The sequence below is a fragment of the Denticeps clupeoides genome, chromosome 11 (genome assembly GCF_900700375.1).
Source record: "Denticeps clupeoides chromosome 11, fDenClu1.1, whole genome shotgun sequence".
Taxonomy (NCBI): Eukaryota; Metazoa; Chordata; class Actinopteri; order Clupeiformes; family Denticipitidae; genus Denticeps; species Denticeps clupeoides.
In genome coordinates, this window is record NC_041717.1 from 21,405,452 (window position 1) to 21,431,489 (window position 26,038).

At 46.3% G+C, this 26,038-nt stretch overlaps 1 protein-coding gene and 1 long non-coding RNA gene across 3 annotated transcripts; both read left to right on the forward strand.

The window, feature by feature from the left end:
- The first annotated feature begins 5,263 nt into the window (after positions 1-5,263).
- LOC114800146 (uncharacterized) lies at positions 5,264-10,225 on the forward strand. Of its 2 annotated transcripts, none has more exons than XR_003751333.1 (2): positions 5,264-5,352; positions 8,255-10,225. It is a non-coding gene; the product is annotated as an uncharacterized LOC114800146 (long non-coding RNA). The 2 variants fall into 2 exon arrangements; XR_003751332.1 differs by having other exon boundaries at positions 5,265-5,352; positions 8,252-10,225.
- A 243-nt stretch (positions 10,226-10,468) lies between these two features.
- On the forward strand, positions 10,469-16,499 carry LOC114799697 (mucin-5AC-like). Its single transcript, XM_028996494.1, has 10 exons — positions 10,469-10,549; positions 10,606-10,684; positions 11,702-11,836; positions 11,931-13,039; positions 13,285-13,346; positions 13,432-13,556; positions 13,621-13,627; positions 13,768-13,900; positions 15,088-15,107; positions 15,153-16,499. The coding sequence occupies exons 1-10, from the start codon at positions 10,469-10,471 to the stop codon at positions 16,354-16,356; spliced, it is 2,955 nt and encodes a 984-aa protein (XP_028852327.1). The 3' UTR covers positions 16,357-16,499.
- The last annotated feature ends 9,539 nt before the right edge of the window (positions 16,500-26,038 follow it).

The following is a 26,038-nucleotide window of genomic DNA, read 5'->3' on the forward strand; positions in this document are numbered from 1 at the left end:
CTAACCCCTCCGTCATGTGACTTTGTCCTTGTGTGTATTCGTGTCGTGACAACCAGCATCATATCTCTGCCATGTTGTGAGTGGCTTTTCTACGGAAAGAGAGTAAGTATAGACTCAGGCCCCACCTTCTGACCCACCAGGGAGGACCAATGACTGAGGGAGGCGGAGCCATGTAATCAATACAGCAATGAGGAAGCAGACTGGAGTGAGGATGGTGATGGATGACAGGCGCCCGAGGAGCAGTGTGTGTGGATGGTACCTTCATCAAGGGGACCTTAGTGGCACCTTGGCTTTTTGGGGATTCAAACCGACAACCTTCTGATTCGTCACATCATCAGCTTATTGGTAGCAATAAATTGCTAAAAAAAAAAAAAACTTCTGACAGTCAGCCATTGCAATCCTAGGGGTTAATGTGGACCCATAGGGTAAAAATGCTGCAGCGTGTCCATGGTACATGACAACACGTGCACATTTTTTTAATCACTCCTCTGGCTGCTCATATGCTTTAGGATGACTGTATACATTTTATTGGTAATACTAATCTAAAATGTGGAACAATGGTGCCTGATGTGGTTGCAGAAGCAGATGCATTTCCTCAGCTAAAAACAATCTCATTTGCCAGTTTCATCACAGATCATGCATCCCCTGCAAATCTGATTACTTTATTACATTACAAAGTACACCTTTGTATATTTTAGGGGTTGGGACAAAGAGTGTGTTTACCAGCCTTAAATAGTTGAAATGATTGTTCTTTAGCCTCAGGTGGAAAGTTATAGGCTTTTTTTTTACAAGTTCCAGTGTAACTTTATACAAAGGAATTTCAGATTGAGTGAACTTATATAAATAAGGTCAATCAATTAGAACTGCAAAATCAGATAATGTGCTGATGGCTGTTTTCCTTGTGAAATCTACATATACCGCTGTTTCACCATTGAGGGGTTCAAAGAACATGTGAACTGCATTGATATGTGTTCATATTTATCTGGAATTTATCACTAGTCTGCAGGCACACAGCCCAATATGTACCAAACTGTGAGGTCATGACTAGCATATTCAGAACCAATCATCATGTATAACAATGTGGTCCTTGACAAAGTCTAATCTTTACTGATTCCAGCACGTCAGATGTTGTTAAGTCTTTTAACATCCCTCTGATGTTAAGTGTTTTACAGCATTAAACGGATGAACCCAGCAGCTTGGTTTTCAGACAGCAGTATCTGGTTAGGCATCACCTTGGTGCACCAGTAGCTTCCACCCTCTAGTGGAAACAAAAATCTTAGTTTCTGGATTTTGTTTCTTTCACTGATATTCCTTATGTTCCCAATACCTGACTTTAGAACTTCAATATGTTTTTTTTGTCATAAATCAATCAATCGTGAATCGTGGGTAATTCCCTGTGGCTTTGTAATTTCTGCAATGTGTGAAATAGAAGGTGCCCACCAGTTTAAGATTCAACCTTATTAAAGAGTTAATTTGAATTAATCAAATTAATCTCGTCGTCAAATCAATGTACTTGCGCTTTGGATCCGATTCCAACAAGGTTCCTTAAGCAAATAGCACCCAATATTACAAATTCTACCCTCAAAATTGTTAACTCGTCACTTAGCACCGGCCACGTACCAAGTTTGTTCAAGGTAGCAGTCATTAGACCCCTGATTAAAAAGCCTGATCTTGATCGCAGTCAGCTTTCAAATTATAGACCGATATCCAACCTTCAAAAATCTTGGAAAAAGTTGTAGCCTAGCAGCTGAGCACATACCTAGACTATAACAACATCCATGAAGTACATCAATCAGGATTTAGACCTCATCATAGCACTGAGACAGCGCTGGTTAAAGTGGTTAATGACCTGCTGTTGGCCTCTGATCAGGGACGCATCTTGCTGCTTGTCCTGCTTGATCTGAGTGCAGCGTTTGACACTATCGATCATGCTATTCTCCTTGCCAGGTTAGAGAATGTTATTGGGATTAAGGGAACATCCCTTGAATGGTTCAGATCATATTTGACCAACCGATATCAGTTTGTGGACATCAATGGTGTTTCGTCTTCACATAGTAATGTAGAGTTTGGTGTTCCACAAGGTTCTGTCCTTGGTCCGTTACTTTTTTCTCTATACATGTTACCTTTAGGCGACGTCATCTGCAAACACGGTATTAGCTTTCATTGCTACGCTAACGACACACAGCTGTATCTGTCTGCAATGCCAGATCAGAGGCAGCAGCTGTCAATATAGAGAATTGTCTGAAGGACAGTGGATGCTCACCAACTTTCTCCTGTTAAACCCTGACAAGACAGAAGCGCTTGTACTTGGGCCTCAAGCAGCCAGGCATAAACTGGCTGACTACACAATAACCCTGGATAGCCTTTCTATCTCACCGAGTATTGAAGTGAAGGATCTAGGTGTCATCATTGATGCAGGTCTCTCATTCAATTCGCACGTAGATAATGTCACTAGAATAGCATTCTTTCACCTTAGAAATATTGCGAAAATAAGAAATATAATTTCAATGCATGATGCAGAAAAGTTGGTCCATGCATTTATTACATCAAGGTTAGATTACTGCAATGCATTACTGTCTGGTGCTCTAGTAGGTGCATGAGTAAACTCCAGCTAGTACAGAATGCTGCAGCCAGAGTTCTAACTAGAACCAGGAAATTTGACCACATCACCCCAGTCTTACAATCACTGCACTGGTTACCCATCAAATTTAGGATTGACTACAAAATCCTACTTTTAACCTATAAAGCTCTAAATGGTCTCGCCCCACAGTACCTGAGTGAACTTTTGGTTCTTTACGAACCGCCACGCCCCCTTCGATCAATGGGTGCGAGGTCACTACTGGTACCAAAGGTGCAGAAGGTCACAGCTGGGAGCAGATCCTTCTCCTATAGAGCTCCGCAGTTGTGGAACAGCTTGCCTGTCAGTGTCCGGGACTCAGACACAGTCTCAGTGTTTAAATCCAATCTCAAAACCTATCTGTTTTCTTTGGCTTTTTGTTAAATCATAAAGTCCACTACAGCTATAGGGATCTTCAAATGGACCAGTAACATCATTATGGACACTTAATCTAGACCATGACACTGACTACATCCTGGACTTCTCCAACCCTACAACTGTAGGACTTATTATTATATCATATCCAACCCTGCACTGACACCATTTGCAGGCTCACTCTACCCTGGAAGGGGGTCCCTCTCTGTATCACTCCTTCCCAAGGTTTCTTCCTTTCTTTTTTCTCTCTCCTAGAGTTTTTTTTGTGTGGAGTTTTTCCTTGTGTGCAGAAGGGTCAAGTGTGGGGGGTGTCAACTGTAGGGCCTGTCAAAGCCCATTGAGACATACTGTATGTGATTTTGGGCTATATAAGAAATAAATGTTGTTGTTGTTAAGGTCAAGGTGTTATTTTAAATTGAATAATTAATGAGTTTCGTGACCATTCTTACTTTACTTTACATGTGGGCTGTGGCTGATATCTTGTTGTGAATTTTATATAAAAAAAAAAAACTTATTTCATTATTACACTGTGCCAGGTTTTTTTTCTCCTCTTAATCTGTTGCAACATGCATCCACAAATAATTAAGTATTAGATAATTAGATAATGAGGATTCTGATGTGCACATATGTGTGTGTGTGTATGTATATATATATATATATATATATATCAAGTGATTTCGCCTGCATCTGGTAGAGGAAGGTCACACATTCTTCAGAGACAAGGCACTAAGATTCATGGTCTTGTTTTGCTTTCTACTGCCTACTGATCCACCAAGGTGCCACTGAGGTGCCACTGAGCAAAGCACCGTCCCCACACACTGCTCCCCGGGCGCCTGTCATGCTGCCCACTGCTCACTAAGGGTGATGAGTCAAATACAGAGGACAAATTTCACTGTGTGCACCGTGTGCTGTTTATCATAATGACAATCACTTCACTATTTCACCTCGCAGGAGCAGGTCTAAGTGATTTATAGAGAAGGAGCTGCCAAAAAGCGGACTGGCGTCTTACCTTCACATCCCTGCTTCTCACGCATGTTAATATCCAGACTTTCTTCATTCCAGATATTCCAGACAGTTACATGACATCTCAGTTTCTGACAAACTTGCTTTCTACTTGTCCTCCTTGACTCCTCTGCACACAAAGGAAGGAATGTCCTGGACCTGGTCTTCAGTCTCCTCTCCCCTTGTCCTCCTCCACGTCTCCTGACGTACTGACCTGTCTCCTGGTAGTGTCTCCATGCTATGGACACTACAGACAAAGCAAACCTTCTTGCCACAGCTGGATGAGCTGCACTACCTGATCCACTTGTGTGGGTCGTAGACGCTGTTTCATGCTACTACTAGAGTGAAAGCACCACCAGCATTCAAAAGTCACCTAAACATCAGCCAGAAGGCAAACTGAGAAGTGGTCAGTGGTCACCACCTGTTATTTGCACAACATAATGTGAAATTGGGGCAGTGGTGGCCTAGTGGTTAAGGAAGCGGCCCCAAATCACAAGGTTCCAGTTCAAATCCCGATCCGCCAAGGTGCCACTGAGGTGCCACTGAGCAAAGCAACGTCCCCACACACTGCTCCCCGGGCGCCATGCGTCATGGCTGCACACTGTTCACTCAGGGTGATTGGTTAAATGCACTGTGCCCCATGTGCTGTGCTGCTGTGTATCACATGTGACAATCACTTCACTTTAAATTGATCATCAGTGTTGCTTCTTAGGTGGACGTGTGAATGACTTTGAGTTTTAAAAAAATAGTTCCCTTTTTTGTATAAGAAATCACAGCTTGACTTGGACCTGTTATATTATCCGAATCTACGTAAATTCTTCACTATGATCTTTATGATGTTTATGGATCACATTTTTTTCTTTAAGTAGGAGCCTGTAGAAGAAGTTGGCAAAAATGTAAGACGTTATGACGCAGAATCCTCACACATGTAAAAATAAAGTTGAAAATTTTAATATTTTATTTGCATAATGAAACCTGTATGATCACATTTCTGAACATGACTGACAGATTTTTTTTTTTTTTTAATAAGGATAAAGTTGAAAATTTAATTATTTTATTTGCATAATGAAACCTGTATGATCACATTTCTGAACATGACTGACAGTTTTTTATTTAAATAAGGATGCCAGCCATTCTAATCTAAATTCCAGAAAAACCGAGCTACTGCATCATTGCCTAAACAGGAGGCGTGGCTTGTTTAGGTGTGTCTTTGAGAGACAGTAGTACTACTTATAAATGTTGAATGAAGAGTTTACTTCCTTAAAGACACAGGCTCTTCACCACGATGGAGACAATGTTCTTCTGGACTGTCCTCATCACCACAGTTTTCTTAAACACAGCAAAAGCACAGTATATAGGTAAGTAATTACACTTACATGCATTTTACCAGGACGAAATTGTGACGTTGTCGCAATATGTCAGGATTGCTGCAGCTGGAGACATCACCTGTGCCCATTCTTTGTGGACCTTGCAACTGTTCTGTTTGGTGTTGTTTTGAGTTCTGGCAATCACCACACGCCTGCGGGCTAGTATTTGTTGTCCCCTTTATTTCCCGTTTTCGGCCCTCGCGCTGTGTTGATTTGTGTTTGTTAATGTCATGATCCGGTCCGGAAGGGGTTACTCCGTGTCCGGGATCAGGACCGTAGTTTCACATTAGTCCTGTGTAATGTTCCCTAATCGTGTTCACCTGTGTCTAATGTTTAAAGCTGCCGTTGGAAAATGTATATAAGTTATCATGCAATTACTTCTTTGACATATATATCTCACATGTATTAAACTGTATTAATCTTTGGAATATTAACCTTTGGAAGACAGCAACTATATTAATCATTAGTCACTTGGATGAGAAACCGTGGGACAAAGGATGTTTTGCAAGTTTGCAGGGCAGAGTGACCACGACCTGGAGTGAAAACGAACAAATAAGTGGAGGCCTGCAAACGATGAAAAGCAGGAGTCCAGCGACCTCTGCAACAGTGAAGCAGGAAATAAGCCTACGTGCAGACATTAATTACTAGCTTATATGGTATGATTTTACGGTAAATGTACCACCCTGTACTAAATAAAAGGAGGTGATGCGACTGAGACCGCAGAGCTGTCGGAGGCGTGATGTAATGTGCGTCTCTGATCGCTCTCCTTGCAAATAAAAAGAATTCAAATGCTTTGTGTCTTTCTTCTCTTTATAAGTGTTGGAATAACGTATAACTCTTGGTCCTTCGAGCCGGATTCCAAGACACCGAAGGATTCCAGCGGACGGGGCGGATACCAGAAAAACCTTGGCCAAGGCTGACTCCTTAGGAGGGGTCAGAGACAGACCCCTTTGGGGACTGGGAGGCCGACCGTCAGTTGGGATCTGGAGGTTGATGGAATCCTACGAGTGAGAGAAGGCATGGGGTAAGTTGACTTCTGTTTAAATGGATCCGCTAGTAATGAAAAAGAACGTTCAATAGTACAATAATATAGACTAATACGGGTGTATGAGTGTGCACGCAGGTGTGAATGTGTGAATGAGTGGGGGTGAAAATCACTAGACAGACACTCCATACAAAACTCACAGAGGAGTAAACAGTGAACTCTCGTGGAGGCAGAGGCAAGGTATTCCCACCCCAAAAAGATTTGAGGTAAAAGTGGAATACACCATGAGAGGAACTTTGATACACTGTCCTGTGATCAAGTACCAGTGTTTTAGGATACCCCAGGTACAACAGACACACTGGTCCAAATTTAGGTCAAAATGGGTAATGGGTTCAGTAAACCAAAAGAAGAACTAAAATGCAAAGACTGGAAATATGTAGAGCAGATTAACAAAGATTATGTTGAGCCGTTAAATAAATGGATAATAAAATATGGATTTGATGGACAATTAGGGTAAAAAGTCTAATTGAGTTACAGGGAGCTATAAAACAGACATGTAAAAATAAGGAGAAGCAAATGAAGCGAGAAGGTGTCAAAGCTTTAATACAGTGGATGAGCGTCTGCACACATTGGCAGACCATATCTCTCCCTCTCTCTCTGGTTTGTGTGTATGTGTGGGGTGCCTCCTTCCCTCCCTTCTCTCTCTCCCTCCCTTCTCTCTCTCTCTCTCTCTCTCGTTTTGTTTTGGAACTGAACTCTTAGCCATAGATTTTACCGTCTGGGCATCAGCACAGCAATTTACAGCGGGTTTCCACTTTATTCAGCCTTATTTTTAATTTACATTTTGTTTTTTCTTTCTGAAAGTTTTAAAATTAGGTTTGAGGAAAGCTGAGAAATATATAAGTATGAATATATATAACACCTAAATTGTGCAATTTTATATCAATTTTGTATGTGCACTTTGGGTTCTTTTTTCTGGGTTTTGTTTTGATTTTATTTTTAAAGGCTTCACATTTATATTGTACTGTGGGTTTTATTTTATTGTGTTGCACCAGCCACAACATTTTGATGCATGATTTAAATGGTAGCATTGAGATGACGACATTGTTCTGGTTATGACTTGCGCTGTGCCCTTTTTGTTTCCTTTAACATAGACCGAGAGCATTTAAAGAATAATTATTATTATTATTATTATTTTACCGGACTACTTTCACCGGTAAAAATCATGTTGTGACACAACTGACTGGACTTTGACTGGACTGATTTTTGTGTTTTGTTTTGTTTATTTACAGCAAAAGGGTTATTGTCTCGGTTTTGGAATACCCATTCCAAACAATACACATGGATTTTATCCAACTGAGTAAAAGTGAAGGGAAGGACTTCTCTTTGGTTATTATAGACGCGTTCTCCAAATGGATAGAATTGTTTCCAACTAAACACCCAGATGCGTTAACAGTAGCAAAAGCATTGTGTAAAGATATTATTCCGTGCTATGGAATACCAGAAAAAACATATAGCGACAATGGGACTCATTTTGTAAACCAGATGGTAACCAATATAGGGAAAATGTTTCATATTAACCTAAAAACCACTGCACTTACCATCCACAGAGTGCAGGACTGGTGGAGCGAATGAACAGAACATTTAAAATTAGATTAAAAAAGTGCATGGAAGAAACATGTCGACCATGGACTCAATGTCTAGAGCTGGTAAAACTATACATCGATATTACTAGCACAACCGTCTTAACTCCCTATAAAACCTTGTTTAGAAAACCATATAGAATGCCTTACTTTAAGAACCAATGGGAAACGGAGGAAGACATGACTTTGGCAGACTACATGAGAAAAATGTTAGAAACACAAAAAAAAGAGTAATCCTGATGACAAACTACCTATCTCTCAGCAGGAACCCCCACTGGTGGAACCCGGAGTCTGGGTGCTCATAAAAAGCATAAAACAGAAGCATTGGCACTCACCGAAGTGGGAACGGCCATATCAAGTGATCCTGATGACACCGATGGCTGTTAAAATAGCGGAAAAGGGAACCTGGATAAATCAGTCACATTGTAAAAAGGCCATTTCTGCAAACTCTGCAGACGGGAAAGGTGAGCAAAAGTCTGATAATAGGGTGGACTCAGATGTATAGAATCTGGGTAGACCCAAAAGTCAGTGAAGAACACTTTACAGCCACCAATCCTAGAAGAGGCAGACGGGGAAAGGGTTGGCAGAAATGAAGGATTATAAAAAGTGTCAAAGAGTGTGCGTGGTAGTGCTTTGTGTAATGTTAGCAATAGCAGCATGGTGGCTGCTGTGGCAAGAGGATAAGTACAAATGCTCATTCACCTATGACCTATGCAAAAGCACATATGGCACATACAGATACACTATGCTCTTACACTACACCAACAGTGTGTGTAAGAGCTAATATCACCTCGGTAGTAACAGTACCAACCATCCGCCTTATTTTCCGTTTTAAGTGTGTCAGTTACCAGAGTCTAAAATGAATAAAACGAGATTGAATCAGAATGCAAATTACAAAGGTATACAGGTTAAGGTGTTGGATGAGAGCCAGCCCACTGATGAGTGGTTCAGAGAAACTACGGGAATAACTGGTAATAACTTTTAGTGGAGCAAGCAGCAAATGTCACTCAACAAGTCTGTATAGTTTGCTTGGGGCCACGACCATTATACTAGAGGTTATAACGGACGAATGTGTTGTGGACGTAATGAACAAAACTCAACCAGATAGTCGTTGCCAAAATTGGGATCAAGTATATCCCCTTACGAGACCAGAAAATCTGAAGCCTATCTTCTCCAGCAAAATAGCACAAGGAAATTTCACATGTATCAATATAATAGGAAAAAAATAACCTACTAGGAGAAGGAGCACCGAGAGATTGGTGTCGTACAGTAATAGCTGTGGAGGCTAACTTTACGCCACATTCTCGAAGTGACATATGGTGGTGGTGTGGAGGAAATAGGTTGTTCGATCGATTGCCCTCAAATAACACCGGGTTGTATCCCTAAGTAACCCTTTTATTACCAGTGTCCATATTTCCAACAACAGTAAGTAACCTATTATTCAAAATAGACAGCCTGGTGCCTGCAGACTGACACAGGATGAAGTGGTCAACCCCGGCCTGGGAGAAGTTAACGGACCCAACGTACATTGACGCAATTGGGGTTCCGAGGGGGGTGCCTGATGAATATAAGATAGCAAATCAAATAGCAGCAGGATTCGAATCAGTCTTGTGTTGGTGGTGTACGATAAATAAGAACATAGACAGAATCAACTACATCCACTACAATGTTCAGAAACTAGGAAATTGGACACAAGACGGTTTTGAGGCCATGCATGGGCAATTATCCGCCCCCTGCCTCATGGCATTCCAAAACAGAATAGCACTGGATATGATCCTGGCTGAGAAAGGTGGGGTATAACAGGGGGGAAATGTTGGAAAATGTACATAAAGTTATCATGCAATCACTTCTTTGGCATATATATCTCACATGTATTAAACTGTATTAATCTTTGGAATATTAACCTTTGGAAGACAGCAACTATATCACTTGGATGAGAAACCGTGGGACAAAGGATGTTTTGCAAGCTTGCAGGGCAGAGTGACCACGACCTGGAGGGATAACAAATGGATAAGGGGACGATGAAAAGCAGGAGTCCAGAGACCATGACCTCGGAACAGTGAAGCAGGAAATAAGCCTACGTGCAGACATTAATTAATAGCTTATATGGTATGATTTTATGGTAAATGTACCACCCTGTACTAAATAAAAGGAGGTGATGCGACTGAGACCGCAGAGCTGTCGGAGGTGTGATGTAATGCGTGTCTCTGATCGCTCTCCTTGCAAGTAAAAAGAATTAAAATGCTTTGTGTCTTTCTTCTCTTTATAAGTGTTGGAACGACGTAAAACTCTATCAGCTGCCCTGTTCGTTTCTGTTCTCCGTCGGGTCTTTGTTGTGTTACACGTTCACTAGTTACCAGATGTCTCCCCTGTCCTGTTCATCACCCTTTAAACACTGGTCTCGTGACGTCGTGCGATTGCCTCCTTCTTCCTCGTCCAGTTTAGTCATCATCTCCGTTCACTTACCTTGTCATGCCAAATGGTTGTAACAGAAAGACCCGACCCGCATTTGGATGCAGCAGACGCCACCCCGCTGAGATCAAAGGAGCTGCGACTCGCCGTGAGTACACTGCCAGATTCCTTGTCCCCGGCCAAAGTTGGCTTCATCTTTCGCAGGGTCCTGACCCCTGCCTCTCAGTCTCAAGTCTGGTGGTGTTGAAGGTGAGAAGCGGCTGGTGCGAGCCGGAAATTGACCGTGAGCGTTGACCACCTGCGGACGGCAGACGAGGTGCCCGTACCACATTGGCCAGAAGCCGTCTGCGCAGGATTACCATCACTCATCCATCATGAATACCGGAGCAGTTCTCATTCATTTACAATTCATCTCAGCCATTCTTCTGATCTCATCTGGTCTCTTCATCTTGTCTCATCTCGAGTCGTCTTCTTGTCCACTCTTCCTTATAAAGACTCTGTGTATGGACTACCTTCCTTCCTTCGTGGACTGCTTTGGCGGGCGCGCCAGGTGTCGTGCCTAGGAAGGGGGTACTGTCATGATCCGGTCCGGAAGGGGCTACATGTTTGACCTGTGTAATGTTCCCTAATCGTGTTCACCTGTGTCTAATGTTTAAAGCTGCCCTGTTCGTTTCTGTTCTCCGTCGGGTCTTTGTTGTGTTACACGTTCACAAGTTACTGGATGTCTCCCCTGTCCTGCTCTACACCCATTAACCCATGTGAGGTGTAATAAGGGCTGTGAGGTAGGATGGGGCTACTCCATGTTTGGCTTTGTAGGCCAGCATCAGTATTTTGAATCTGATGCGTGCAGCTACTGGGAGCCGGTGGAGGGAGCGTAGCAGAGGGGCGGTGTGGGAGAATTTGGGAATGTTGAAGATCAGTCATGCTGCTGCAGTCCAGGTGCAATGGGCTCAAGCAGACAGGACATCTAGTCAGACCTGCTCCCACCACAATTATTAAAGGAAAGTGTAGATATTAAATAACTGTTCTCACAACAAATTGAATCGTGTGATAAACAAGGCCCACATTTTCCTCACATGATGCCCTGACCCAGTGCCCAGATACCCCCTTTACAAAGAGACCAAGGCAAAGGCAGCAGAAACACTTAAAGAGGCAGAAAGCATCACCAGGAAGATCACTGCTTGTATGACTAGAGGCACAAAGCTACACAATCTAGAATGGCTGGGAAATTATTACAGCGTTACATTCAACTGCATACGAATATTAACACATTTCATGTATTTATTTCTTTGTGTTTCAGGTACGTGTTATAATAACTGCTGCGTGGGAGATTACATTCAGTGTATTTACATCGACTGCCATTGCGATGAGTTGTGTCTGCTGAATTTAGAATCCAACTGCTGCCCTGATTTTGTGAAGTACTGTGTTGCTCCAGGTATTGAGATGTAAATTCATCTTGTAGTTTGTCTATAATTATTATGTTATTTCCCAAAATAAACTATTTTTTGTAACTGACTGCATCTCTCCAGCACCAGCACCTGTCACTACTGTAGCCACCACAACTACTTCAACCACCAGCAAAAGCACCTCCACCACCAGCACTACTTCCACCACCAGCAAAAGCGTCTCCACCACCAGCACCAGCGTCCCCACCACCACCACTACTTCCACCACCAGCAAAAGCACCTCCACCACCAGCACCAGCGTCCCCACCACCACCACTACTTCCACCACCAGCAAAAGCACCTCCACCACCAGCACTACTTCCACCACCAGCAAAAGCGTCTCCACCACCAGCACCAGCGTCCCCACCACCACCACTACTTCCACCACCAGCAAAAGCATCTCCACCACCAGCACCAGCGTCCCCACCACCACCACTACTTCCACCACCAGCAAAAGCGTCTCCACCACCAGCAGCAGCGTCCCCACCACCAGCACAACTTCAACTACCAGTAAAAGCATCTCCACCACCAGCAGCAGCGTCCCCACCACCAGCACTACTTCCACAACCAGCACTACTTCCACCAGCAGTACTTCCACCACCAGTACCAGCGTCCCCACCACCAGCAGTACTTCCACAACCAGCAGTACTTCCACCACCAGTAAAAGCGTCTCCACCACCAGCAGCAGCGTCCCCACCACCAGCACTACTTCCACCAGCAGTACTTCCACCACCAGCACCAGTGTCCCCACCACCAGCAGCAGCGTCTCCACCACCAGCACTAGTTCCACCAGCAGTACTTCCACCACCAGCACAAGCGTCCCCACCACCAGCAGTACTTCCACAACCAGCAGTACTTCCACCACCAGCAGTACTTCCACCACCAGTAAAAGCATCTCCACCACCAGCAGCAGCGTCCCCACCACCAGCAGTACTTCCACGACCAGCACTACTTCCACCAGCAGCTACAGCGTCCCCACCACCAGCACTACTTCCACCAGCAGCTACAGCGTCCCCACCACCAGCAGCAGCGTCCCCACCACCAGCACTACTTCCACCAGCAGCTACAGCGTCCCCACCACCAGCAGCAGCGTCCCCACCACCAGCACTACTTCCACCAGCAGCTACAGCGTCCCCACCACAAGCAGCAGTGTCTCCACAACCAGCAGCAGTGTTCCCACCACCAGCAGCAGTGTCTCCACCACCAGCTATAGCGTCCCCACCACCAGTAACAGCATCTCCACCACCAGCTACAGCGTCCCCACCACAAGCAGCAGTGTCTCCACCACCAGCTACAGCGTCCCCACCACCAGTAACAGCATCTCCACCACCAGTTACAGCGTCCCCACCACCAGCTACAGTGTCTCCACCACCAGCTACAGTGTCTCCACCACCAGCGACAGTGTCCCCACCACCAGCTACAGCGTCGTCACCACCAGCAGCAGTGTCTCCACAACCAGCAGCAATGTCCCAACCACCAGCAGCAGTGTCTCCACCAGCAGTAACAGCATCCCCACCAACAGCTACATCGTCCCCACCAGCAGTAACAGTGTCCCCACCACCATAAACAGCATCCCCACTACCAGTTACAGCGTCCCCACCACCAGATACAGCGCCTCCACCACCAGCTACAGTGTCCCCACCACCAGTAAAAGTGTCTCCATCACCAGTAACAGCGTCTCCAACACCAGCGACACCGTCCCCACCACCAGTAACAGTGTCTCCACCACTAGTAACAGCGTCCCCACCACCAGTAACAGTGTCTTTACCAACAGCTACAATGTCTCCACTACCAGCGACAGTGTCCCCACCACCAGTAGCAGTGTCTCCACCACCATCTACAATGTCTCCACCACCAGCGACAACATCCCTACCACCAGTAAAAGTGTCTCCACCACAAGTGACAGCGTCCCCACCACCAGCTACAGTGTCTCCCCCACCAGCGACACCGTCACCACCACCAGTAACAGTGTCTCCACCACCAGCTACAGCGTCCCTTCCACCAGTGACAGTGTCTCCACCACCAGCGACAGTGTCCCCACCACCAGTGACAACGTCTCAAGCACCAGCTACAGCGTCCCCACCACCAGCTACACTGTCTCCACCACCAGCGACAGTGTCTCCACCACTAGTAACAGCGTCCCCACCACCAGTAACAGTGTCTTTACCAACAGCTACAATGTCTCCACTACCAGCGACAGTGTCCCCACCACCAGTAGCAGTGTCTCCACCACCATCTACAATGTCTCCACCACCAGCGACAACATCCCTACCACCAGTAAAAGTGTCTCCACCACAAGTGACAGCGTCCCCACCACCAGTTACAGTGTCTCCCCCACCAGCGACACCGTCACCACCACCAGTAACAGTGTCTCCACCACCAGCTACAGCGTCCCTTCCACCAGTGACAGTGTCTCCACCACCAGCGACAGTGTCCCCACCACCAGTGACAACGTCTCAAGCACCAGCTACAGCGTCCCCACCACCAGCTACACTGTCTCCACCACCAGCGACAGTGTCCCCACCACTAGTGACAATGTCTCTAGCACCAGCTACAGCGTCCCCACCACCAGTGACAGCGTTCCCACCACAAGTGACAGCGTCCCCACCAGCTACAGTGTCTCCACCCCCAGCGACACCGTCACCACCACCAGTAACAGTGTCTCCACCACCATATACAGCGCTCCCACCACCAGCGACAGCGTTTCCACCCCAAGCTACAGCGTCCCCACCAGCAGCGACAGTGTCCCCACCACACGCTACAGCGTCCCCACCACCAGCGACAGCGTCTCCACCACCAGCGACAGCGTCTCCACCACCAGCGACAGCGTCCCCACCACCAGCGACAGCGTTCCCACTACCAGTGACAACGTCACCAGCACCAGCTACAGTGTCTCCACCACCAGCGACAGTGTCCCCACCACCAGCGACAGCGTCCCCTCCACCAGTGACAGTGTCTCCACCACCAGCGACAGCGTCCTCACCACCACTGACAGTGTCTCCACCATCAGCGACAGTGTCCCCACCACCAGTGACAACGTCTCAAGCACCATCTACAGTGTCCCCACCACCAGCTACACCTCCTCCACCACCAGCGACAGTGTCCCCACCACCAGTAACAGCATCCCCACCTCCAGCTACAGTGTCTCCAACACCAGCTACAGCGTCCCCACCACCAGTGACAGTGTCTCCACCACCAGCGACAGCTTCCTCACCACCACTGACAGTGTCTCCACCATCAGCAACAGCGTTTCCACCAACAGTAAACCAGTGTCTCAATCACCAGTAAAAGTGTCCCCACCACCAGCTACAGCATCCCCACCACCAGCTACAGCATCCCAATCACCAGTAAAAGTGTCTCCACCACCAGCGACAGCATCCCCACAACCAGTAAAAGTGTCTCCACCACCAGCGACAGCGTCCCCACAACCAGTAAAAGCGTCTCCACCACTAGCGACAGCGTCTCCACCACCAGCGACAGCGTCTCCACCGCCAGCTACAGTGTCGCAATCACCTGTAAAAGTGTCCCCACCACCAGTGACAGTATCCCCACAACCAGTAAAAGTGTCTCCACCACCAGCGACAGTGTCCCCACGACCAGTAAAAGCATCTCCACCACTATCGACAGTGTATCCACCACCAGCTACAGCGTCCCCACAAGCAGCTACAGCATCCCCATCACCAGTAAAAGCGTCTCCACCACCACCAGCTACAACGTCCCCACCACCAGCTGCAGCGTACCCACCACCGGCTACAGCGTCCCCACCAACAGCAAAAGTGTCCCCACCCCTATCTACAGCATTCCCATCATCAGTAAAAGGGTCTCCACAATCAGTAAAAGTGTCTCCACCACCAGCTACAGCGTCCCCACCACCAGTAAAAGTGTCTTCACCACCAGCTACAGCGTCCCCACCACCAGTAAAAGTGTCTCCACCACCAGCTACAGCGTCCTCATCACCATTAAAAGTGTCTCCACCACCAGTTACAGCGTCCTCACCACCAGTAAAAGTGTCTCCACCACCAGCTACAGCGTCCTCATCACCATTAAAAGTGTCTTCCCCACAAACTACAGCGTCCCCACCTCCAGTAAAAGTGTCTCCAACACCAGCTACAGCGTCCCTAACACCAGTAAAAGTGTCTCCACCACCAGTTACAGCGTCCCCACCTCCAGTAAAAGTGTCTCCACCACCATTAAAAGTGTCTCCACCACCAGTTACAGCGTCCCCACCTCCAGTAAAAATGTCTCCACCACCAATAAAAGTGTCTGCACCACCAGCTACAGCGTCCCCACCACCAGTAAAAGTGTCTCCACCACCAGCTACAGCGTCCTCATCACCATTAAAAGTGTCTCCACCACCAGTAAAAGTGTCTTCCCCACAAACTACAGCGTCCCTAACACCAGTAAAAGTGTCTCCACCACCAGTTACAGCGTCCCCACCTCCAGTAAAAGTGTCTCCACCACCAATAAAAGTGTCTGCCCCACCAGCTTCAGCGCCCCCACCACCAGTTAAAGCGTCACCACCTCCAGTAAAAGTGTCTCCACCACCATTAAAAGTGTCTCCACCACCAGTTACAGCGTCCCCACCTCCAGTAAAAATGTCTCCACCACCAATAAAAGTGTCTCCACCACCAGTTACAGTGTCCCTAACACCAGTAAAAGTGTCTCCAACACCAGTTACAGCGTCCCCACCTCCAGTAAAAGTGTTTTCACCACCAGCTTCAGTGCCCCCACCACCAGTTAAAGCGTCACCACCTCCAGTAAAAGTGTCTCCACCACCATTAAAAGTGTCTCCACCACCAGTTACAGCGTCCCCACCTCCAGTAAAAATGTCTCCACCACCAATAAAAGTGTCTCCACCACCAGTTACAGTGTCCCTAACACCAGTAAAAGTGTCTCCAACACCAGTTACAGCGTCCCCACCTCCAGTAAAAGTGTTTTCACCACCAGCTACAGCGTCCTCACCACCAGTAAAAGTGTCTCCACCACCAGCTACAGCGTCCTCATCACCATTAAAAGTGTCTCCACCACCAGTAAAAGTGTCTTCCCCACAAACTACAGCGTCCCTAACACCAGTAAAAGTGTCTCCACCACCAGTTACAGCGTCCCCACCTCCAGTAAAAGTGTCTCCACCACCAATAAAAGTGTCTGCCCCACCAGCTTCAGCGCCCCCACCACCAGTTAAAGCGTCACCACCTCCAGTAAAATTGTCTCCCCCACCAGCAACAGTGTCCCCACCACAAGTAAAAGCATCACTACCACCAGTAAAAGTGTCCCCATCACCAGTAAGACGGTCTCCAACACCATCAACAGCATCCCCACCAACAGTAAAACAGTGTCTCCACCACCAGCAACAGCATCCCCATCACCAGCGTCCCCACGACGAGCCACAGCGTCCCGACCAACAGTAAAAGCATCTCCACCACATGCTACAGCGTCCCCACCACCAGTAAAAGCGTCTCCACCACCAGCCACAGCATCCTCATCACCATTAAAAGTGTCTCCACCACCAGTTACAGTGTCCCTAACACCAGTAAAAGTGTCTCCAACACCAGTTACAGCGTCCCCACCTCCAGTAAAAGTGTTTTCACCACCAGCTACAGCGTCCCTAACACCAGTAAAAGTGTCTCCAACACCAGTTACAGCGTCCCCACCTCGAGTAAAAGTGTTTCCACCACCAGTAAAAGTGTCTCCACCACCAGTTACAGCGTCCCCACCTCCAGTAAAAGTGTCTCCACCACCAGTTACAGCGTTCCCACCTCCAGTAAAAGTGTCTCCACCACCAGTTACAGCGTCCCCACCTCCAGTAAAAGTGTCTCCACCACCAGTAAAAGTGTCTCCACCACCAGTTACAGCGTCCCCACCTCCATTAAAAGTGTCTGCACCACCAGCTTCATCGCCCCCACTACCAGTAAAAGCATCACCACCACCAGTAAAAGTGTCTCCACCACCAGTTACAGCGTCCCCACCTCCATTAAAAGTGTCTCCACCACCAATAAAAGTGTCTGCACCACCAGCTTCAGCGCCCCCACCACCAGTAAAAGCGTCACCACCACCAGTAAAAGTGTCTCCACCACCAGTTACAGCGTCCCCACCTCCAGTAAAAGTGTCTCCACCACCAGTTACAGCGCCCCCACCACCAGTAAAAGCATCACCACCACCAGTAAAAGTGTCTCCACCACCAGTTACAGCGTCCCCACCTCCAGTAAAAGTGTCTCCACCACAAATAAAAGTGTCTGCACCACCATCAACAGCGTCCCCACCAACAGTAAAACAGTATCTCCACCACCAGCGACAGCATCCCCATCTCCAGCGACAAGGTCCCCATCACTAGCGACAGCATCCCCACGACGAGCCACAACGTCCCCACCAACAGTAAAAGCGTCTCCACCACTAGCTACAGCATCCCCATCACCAGTAAAAGTGTCTCCACCACCATTAAAAGTGTCCCCCCGACCAGCTACAGCGCCCCCACCATCAGTAAAAGTGTCTCCACCACAAGCTACAGCGCCCCCACCACCAGCTACCGTGCCCCCACCTTTAGCTACAGCGTCCCCATCAGCAGTAAAAGTGTCACCACCACCAGTAAAAGTGTCTCCACCACTACGTCTTCCCTGATCGTGTTCACCTGTGTATAATTATATAATTGTATAAAACTATCTTGTTCATGTCTGTTCGCCATCGGGTCATTGTCTGGTGATGTTTCCCTTGTCCTGTGTACCATGTATTAAACCCCTGTCTCGTGACGTTGTGTGTATGCGTCCTCCTTCCTCGCCATGTCCAGCCATCGTGACATGACCCGACCAAATTTGGACGCAGCCGACGGCGCTCCGCTGAGATCCAAAGAGCCGTGGTTCTTCAAGAGGACACCGCCAGCCCCCTTGTCCCTGACCAGAGTTGGCTTCATGTTCCGCAGGGTCCTGACGCGCCTGATGGGTTCTCCGGATGGTCGAGGATGCCTGCCCCATAGTCCCCTGTCTGGTGGTGTTCCAAGATTCTGGAGAGTGTTCCAAGACCGGTCGTGCAGTTCAGGTGCTCCCGGCGTTAACCGAGATGAGGAGAGTGGCGGACTTCCCAGTGGACAGCGGACAGGATGCCGGTCCCCCACGGACGAGCCGTGATTTGGCCCGGGCCTGAAGCCGCCAGTGCAGGACAGCCGCCACTCGTCCTGATGTACTTCCTCCCCCCCTTTCATGGATCATTTTTGAGTGCACGTCTGGAGGTCGTGCCTTTTGAGGGGGGGTACTGTCATGATCCGGTCCGGCAGGGGCTACTCCGGGTCCGGAGTTCAGACCGGAGTTTCATGTTAGTCTCGTGTAATGTTCCCTGGTCGTGTTCATCTGGTGTATATTTATATAATTGTATAAATTATTCTGTATAAAGATTCACTTGTGGTGTAAATTCATACTAGCATGTCTAGAATTAGGTTTTTATAATAATTTTTTATAACTGAGTCACCTCACCCACGTCCACCATTTCAGGTCAGTCCTCTTGAAGTCCTGCATCCAGTAAATAAATAATTTTATTGAGAACGTGGGCTACACAGACAGAGTTTAGTAGTCGGCAACCTGTGTCGACTCTTTTATCCTTAATTGCGACTCCCTGTGACTTTGGAAAAGAACTAATAATTTAATAGTATTTTATTTTTATTCATTGTTTTTATTGTAGTTGGAAATTTGAAGATTATTGTGATCTTGTTCCCGATCTCGTTCACACCCCCCCAACCAAAGAACAAATTACACGATAACTTGAATCCGTACAGTCATGTGCCGAACAGCACGCTCTTCATGCTGAAGTACTACAGCGTTGTGGTAAACTGTTACAACCCCCTTTTAACAGCTCTTCAGGGTGGTCTGCCATCGTGCACCACAGCACAGCTCTTGAAAGCCGCATAAATACTGCTGTAATAGAAATGTAACAGCGATATGTTCTGAACAGAAGAGATCATGATCAGAGTGGAAAGTCTCTGAGGGTTCAGCTCTCTGGTGGCCTGTGGGATGAAGCTGTTGCAGAGTCTGGTAGTGAGGGCCTGAATGCTTCGGTACCTTTTTCCAGATAATATGAGGGTGAAGAGTGCATGTCAGGGGTGTGTAGAGTCCTTCACAATCTTGGTAGCTTTCCTGATGCAGCATGTGGTGTAAATGTCCGTTATAGAGAGAAGAGAGACTCAAGTGTTCTTCTCAGCTGTCCTCAACTATCCACTGTAGGGTCCAATGCAGTGCAGTTCCCAAACCAGACAGTGATGCAGCTGGTCAGAATGCTCTCAATGGTCCCTCTATAGAAGGTGGTGAGGATGGATGGTGGGAGTGTCATGATCCGGTCCGGAAGGGGTTACTCTGGTCCGGGATCCGGACCGGAGTTTCACGTTTGTCATGTGTAATGTTCTCTAATCGTGTTCACCTGAGTTTTATTGTATAAAGCTGCCCTGTTCGTTTCTTTGTTGTGTTACGCGTTCACCAGTTACCGGATGTCTCCCCTGTCCTGTTCTTCACCGATTAAACCCCGGTTTCGTGACGTTGTGCGAATGCGTCCCTCTTCCTCATCATCTCTTCTCGTCATCTCTGTTCACCTGCCTCTCCATGCCAAATGGTTGTGACAATGTCTCCTTTATTTTTATTAAACTGGTCGATACTGTTTTATAATGTTTCATGCCGTGGTCCCCTAACAGCGACCCGCGGGCCACATACGACTGTGGGCATCAACACAGAAAACATGCATAGTTAACACCACCACCATATAGCACCTTCTAAAACCCAGTTTTTCTATAGCACGCATGCATGTATTTTGTATTTAAGGAGATAAATGGATTTCCAGAGCCAATGAAATGTAGAATAAATGGGAATAAATGGCAACTTGGCAGAGTTAAAGTGGATGACTGTGGATGAACTGATCTGTACAGTAAATGTGATTGTCATTGTGATACACAGCGGCATCCTTTGTATTTAACCATCACCCTTGGTGAGCAGTGGGAACCATGACAGGGGCCAGGGGAGCAGTGTGTGGGGATGGTACCTTCATCAAGGGGACCTCAGTGGCACCTTGGCGTTTCGGGGATTCAAACTGGTAACCTTCTGATTACGTGTCCATTTCCTTAACCGCTGGGCCACCACTGGCCAAGAGTTGTTAGAATTGTCTGGGTGATTAAACATCAGCAGCTTCCAAATTCAAATTCAAATTTTATTTGTCACATACACAGTCATACACGGTATGATGTGCAGTGAAATGCTTTTTGCAACTGCTACAGACCACAGTATTGCAAATGTTGCAAGTAAACAATGAACCAATATGAAAATATTGCAAACATAACCAAATATTACACTTTTACGTCTTTAACATAAAATATGTGTAACTGGTGGGGTGAAGGTGTGCAAATGAGTTACAGTTTTTTTTTTTTTTTTACAATGTTTAAAGAAAGGAGAAAAAGGGCCATAAAAAAAAGAGCAGTAAGGTAAAAAGCACAGTCATTTTGTGCAAAGTGGCCAATGCACATGCACATTTGTTCTAGCAATAAAATGCTATAAAAAACGTTGCAATCCTAGGGGTTAAAGTGGACCCAGAGAGTAAAAATGCTGCAGCGTGTCCATGGTACATGACAACATGTGCACATTTTTTTAATCACTCCACTGGCTGCTCATATGCTTTATGATGACTGTATACATTTTATTTTTAATACTAAAATGTGGAACAATGGTGCCTGATGTGGTTGCAGAAGCAGGTGCATTTCCTCAGATAAAAACATTTGATGAAATGCACCTTCTGAAACACAGTTTTTCTATAGCATGCACACATGTATTTTGTATTTAAGGAGATAAATGGATTTCTTTTCCCTCGGCCCGACTTGCTTTACATAATATGACCCCCAAGGGAGGATAATTGGGGACCTCTGGTTTACTGCCTGCACACTGTCTCGTAATTATATTATACACCATTATTTCTCAAAATGCTTACTCACTGCCAACTTTCCCTAAACTTGTGATGTACATGTAATGTTCACACAGTCGTGTCTTTTCTGCATTTCAATCTGGTCCTGCATTGTCAACATCATACCATACCATAGTGTCAGGATTGACTGCAGCTGTGCTCAACACCGGTGGCCAATCCTGACAGCGCTTAAATGCCGGATGTTTCCGCCCCATCCAGGTCTCCGGCATTTTCGTGAACTTCAGTTGGTAACAGTGTTTGTAATTTGAGTTCTGGCAATCGCCACACGCCTACGGGTTAGTTTTAGTTTTTCATTTAAGTTAAATCGTTTTCGGCCACCGCGCCAGTCTTTATTTGTGTTTATTGTTTAGTGTATAATAAAACCCCCTTCCCAGTATGTCAGACCTCTGCGCTTCCTTCCCCCGTAAGTCCGTAGTCGTGACACATAGAGGACATTATTTTGTACAGTTTTGCACTGTACAAAGGAGCAATGGCAATTCTGTCTTCATGTTTCCATGAATTGATTTCAATCTAAAATAGTTTAAGACTGTTACACAGGATACCTGTGAGGTCCAAAGTGATCATGAAAAAGTTCACCTGTAAAGCTGAGCTGAGTCTTTTAATTCTGAATTAGAGCCATTCCTGAGACAATAACTTTCCCCCCTCTCTCTAGTGAAATAAAACCAAGTGAACTAACATGCATCCAAACCAACGATCTGTCTAGCTTTCAGACAGTAGTATCTGAGTAGGCATCACCTTTGAGTCCCAGCAGCTCCTGGCCACTAATGGCCGCCACTTCCACTGGGAGTAACACGGAAACGAGGTAACGTGACTCCTATAAATTGGCTAGATGGCCGCTGCCAGCCACTGAGTCATTGATTGGCATACGTCATCACGACTCGGCACCTCTCTCCTCACCACCTCGTAAGACCATTCCTGCCCTGATCGAATCCTTTTCTCCTGAACTCTTTCCTCTTGTCCTGTCCCATCCTCTATTGTACGCAGATTAACTCGGAGGGAATTTACCGGAGATTAACTCCACCGCACCGAGGTTCCTCGTCTCCTCCAACACGTGCTCACGTTCTGATTCCGGTGACCGTGACACATAAGTGATGTGGCTTCAAGTTGTTCATGTACAGCTTCAAATCCATCTCTTGTAAAGTTTGATAAGCGCTCCACATTGGAGTTATCCAAAAAAAATACCAATACCAACATGGAACAAAACACATGTTATGAGCTACTTCGGCATCAAAAACAGGTTTGTTTTTTAGTGGGTCAGAAGCAGTGCTGGTCTGAATCAGAGTTAGAAGTGGTGAACGTGCTGCAGTCTTCGCAGCTGCATTCGCTAGTGCATTTCCTGCAGAGATGGGATCAGAGCTGTTAGTATGAGTTATACGTTTACATACAGAAATCTGGCCTGGAAGCAAAATCAGATTTAAGAAACAGGGTACCAAAGTCATAAAAAAACACCAAAAGCATAACGTGAATCAGTGTAGATGGTGACAGTTTGTTTGGAAGGAAAGTGGGAAGGCAAAAACCCAGATTCCAATGTGGAGTGGGCATCACAGAATGCATACCCAATGCAAGAAGAACCATCAGGTTGGCGGAAAGCTGATCCATCCACACAGAGAACAAGTGGACTGTCCAAGAAATCAGGCCTAGGAGAACATGAAAAAGAAAGTTCAGATATACAATTCCCCTTCGTGTTCTGTGGGGAGAAGGGTTGCTAGGTGAAGAGAGGCAAATTTCTGACTGTAACATTGAGAAGACCTTACAAAATCTTGCAAAAGTTGAATAGGTCCCTGTAGTGAAAGTAATTTTTTATACAGGAAATTTCAGAGTATTTGTGAATACTGCCACAATGCTGTGACTTGTTTTTTTGGGGGGGTTTTTTTTTGTCAAAAAACGTGAAATTAACAGTTGCCGATAAAGTAACATCCAAATTGCATCAAACAACCAATGTAGAATCTTTACTTGAAAAAAGACAAGTTGCCCCTCCCCAAAATAAATAAATAAATAAACAAACAAATAAATAAATAACTTTAAAAAAAAAAAAAAGAGAACAGAGGAGAACAGAGGTCATATAGTCACATTCTTGGAGGGGTCGGGCCAGCCTAATGTGTGTGGGGATTCCAGGGCCTGTTTAAGCTAAGAGAGCCTTCTCTGCATCAGGGTTCCACAGTACCTGAGAAGACATTGATTTAGAATGACTGAGGTCAGTCAAAGGCTTGCAGAACTCAGAGAACCTTGGAACAAACGTTCTACAGTCGGAACAAAAGCCAATAAATGACAACAACTGTTTTACAGAAATGGATGTGAGGTGTTTGGATGACAGGTATATATATATATTTCCCCAGCTTTCCACAAACTTTATTTTAAAACTCTCAGAAAAAGAGTCATAACTCAACTGATTTTTGTCTTTAACGAATCACAGATACCGTTCTCGTCCTAAACGACTCATGATTTGCTTTTACGTCTGATCTTGTTGTAAGAGGATCACGTTCTTTTTCACACGTCAGAGTACTCTATTAAACAACACAATTAGGAAAGTGACACCCATTTACTTGGATCAATTCAGTTGACCACAGAATAAAGCAAATATGCAATTTCCCTCAATTTGGTTTTGGATTTATTAACATTCTCAATTCTCCAGTTTAAATTAAATGTTTGAGGTGGAGTATTTTTAGCTCACCGTGTTCATGTGCCCAGACGACAAAAAAAGAAAACTCCTGGCGGAATTGGCCAAGGACGCTGACCGCAGCCCCGGTAACTCTGAAACTCTAAAACGAGGTTTTGGAGATGGATCTTGGTGATCCAGGGTGATCAGCCCCTCCGGTCAGGTCCTGGCGGATTCACGCGGATCCTGTTCATGACGCCAATTGTGATGGGAATTTGTCCCGTCTGGGGAGCTGCAATAAAGAAAGTCAATGAAATTAATCCAAGTTTAATTTACCATGGCCATGGGGGGGACTCGCAAGAGAACTCCCCCCGTTAGTAAATTCACAAGCATATTTATACCACGGGGCATACAAGGTCGAAAGACAACCTCACACCACTCTGGACAGTGGCATCAAGGTCACAGAACCTTCCCTTTATCAGCTTATGTTCAGCTTTTGCATCAACAAGGTCAGACGTAAGATACACAGTTGTCTTCTGATTGTTTCATGACCAAAGGTGAAACACGTGGAGTGTCCACATTTCTTCCCTCTACAACCCCCCCAAATATTGTGTGGTAGTGGCCATGCCCTTGGGTTAGTGGGTCAGGGACCCGGCTCCGTTCTCTTTTTTTAAATTATAAACTACGTACATATTAGGAATATTCTGTATGTGCATGCTTTTATAATACTGTATATTGTAGAGAGAGGCGCGGGAAGGAGGGAGACTGTCACGTTCCCCTCTAGCTCAGGTGATAAATAGAGGACGCATGTTGAAATGAGAAATTTGTATTTTATTTAAACTCATTGTCATTGCTTGTAGTGCCACGCCTCTCCTCTAGAGGTCGTGTTGCGGGGTCTTCAGCGAGGCCCTCCGCGTGAGAGCCGAAGATCGCCTTTGTCTTTCACAGGCCTCGGAGCGGCGTCTCCGTGTTCCTTGCCTTCGCTTAAACCCGTGTGTGCTTCATAGTCATGCGCTGGATTCGAACCCGTGTCCTCCGCACACAGCGTCTTTACTCGTTGCAGCACTCACGCACCGGTACGTCGCCTGGGATCAGCAGCATACGGGAATTCTGCACAGAGCAGGAGAGAAGGGGAGACCCGGGAGCTTTGGCGTGGCAGAGCTGTAGCGAGACCAGAGGGGAGAGTAGAGTTCCAGTCCTGCCGTTGCCGTTGTGTGAGGGAGACCGAACGCAGGACTAAGGGGACCGGCTGGTTATAAAGAGGAGTGGACAGACTCATTACCACTAAACTAACCAATCACCGATCAGAAGTCATTACCCCGCTAAGCACCCGTGATTACCACCATTCACCTGTGATGAAGAACAGGTGGGAATAATCGGGGTGCTAGTGAGCCCCAGAAGAACACACATTAATACACGGTAGAGGTCGACCGCTGGGGGCGTGGCAGAGGTGGCACCAATGTTACAGAGACGTGCTTTTTGTGCAGAAAAATACACGTGGTTAAGCAATCTCTTGGTGTCATCTCGTCATTTGCTGTTCGAGGAGCAAAACGAAAATACACAACGCAGAAGTAGAACCGCTACACATGTTCACCTGGATGTCTCCCCTGTCCTGTTTATCATGGATTAAACCCCTGTTTCGTGACGTCGTGCGAAT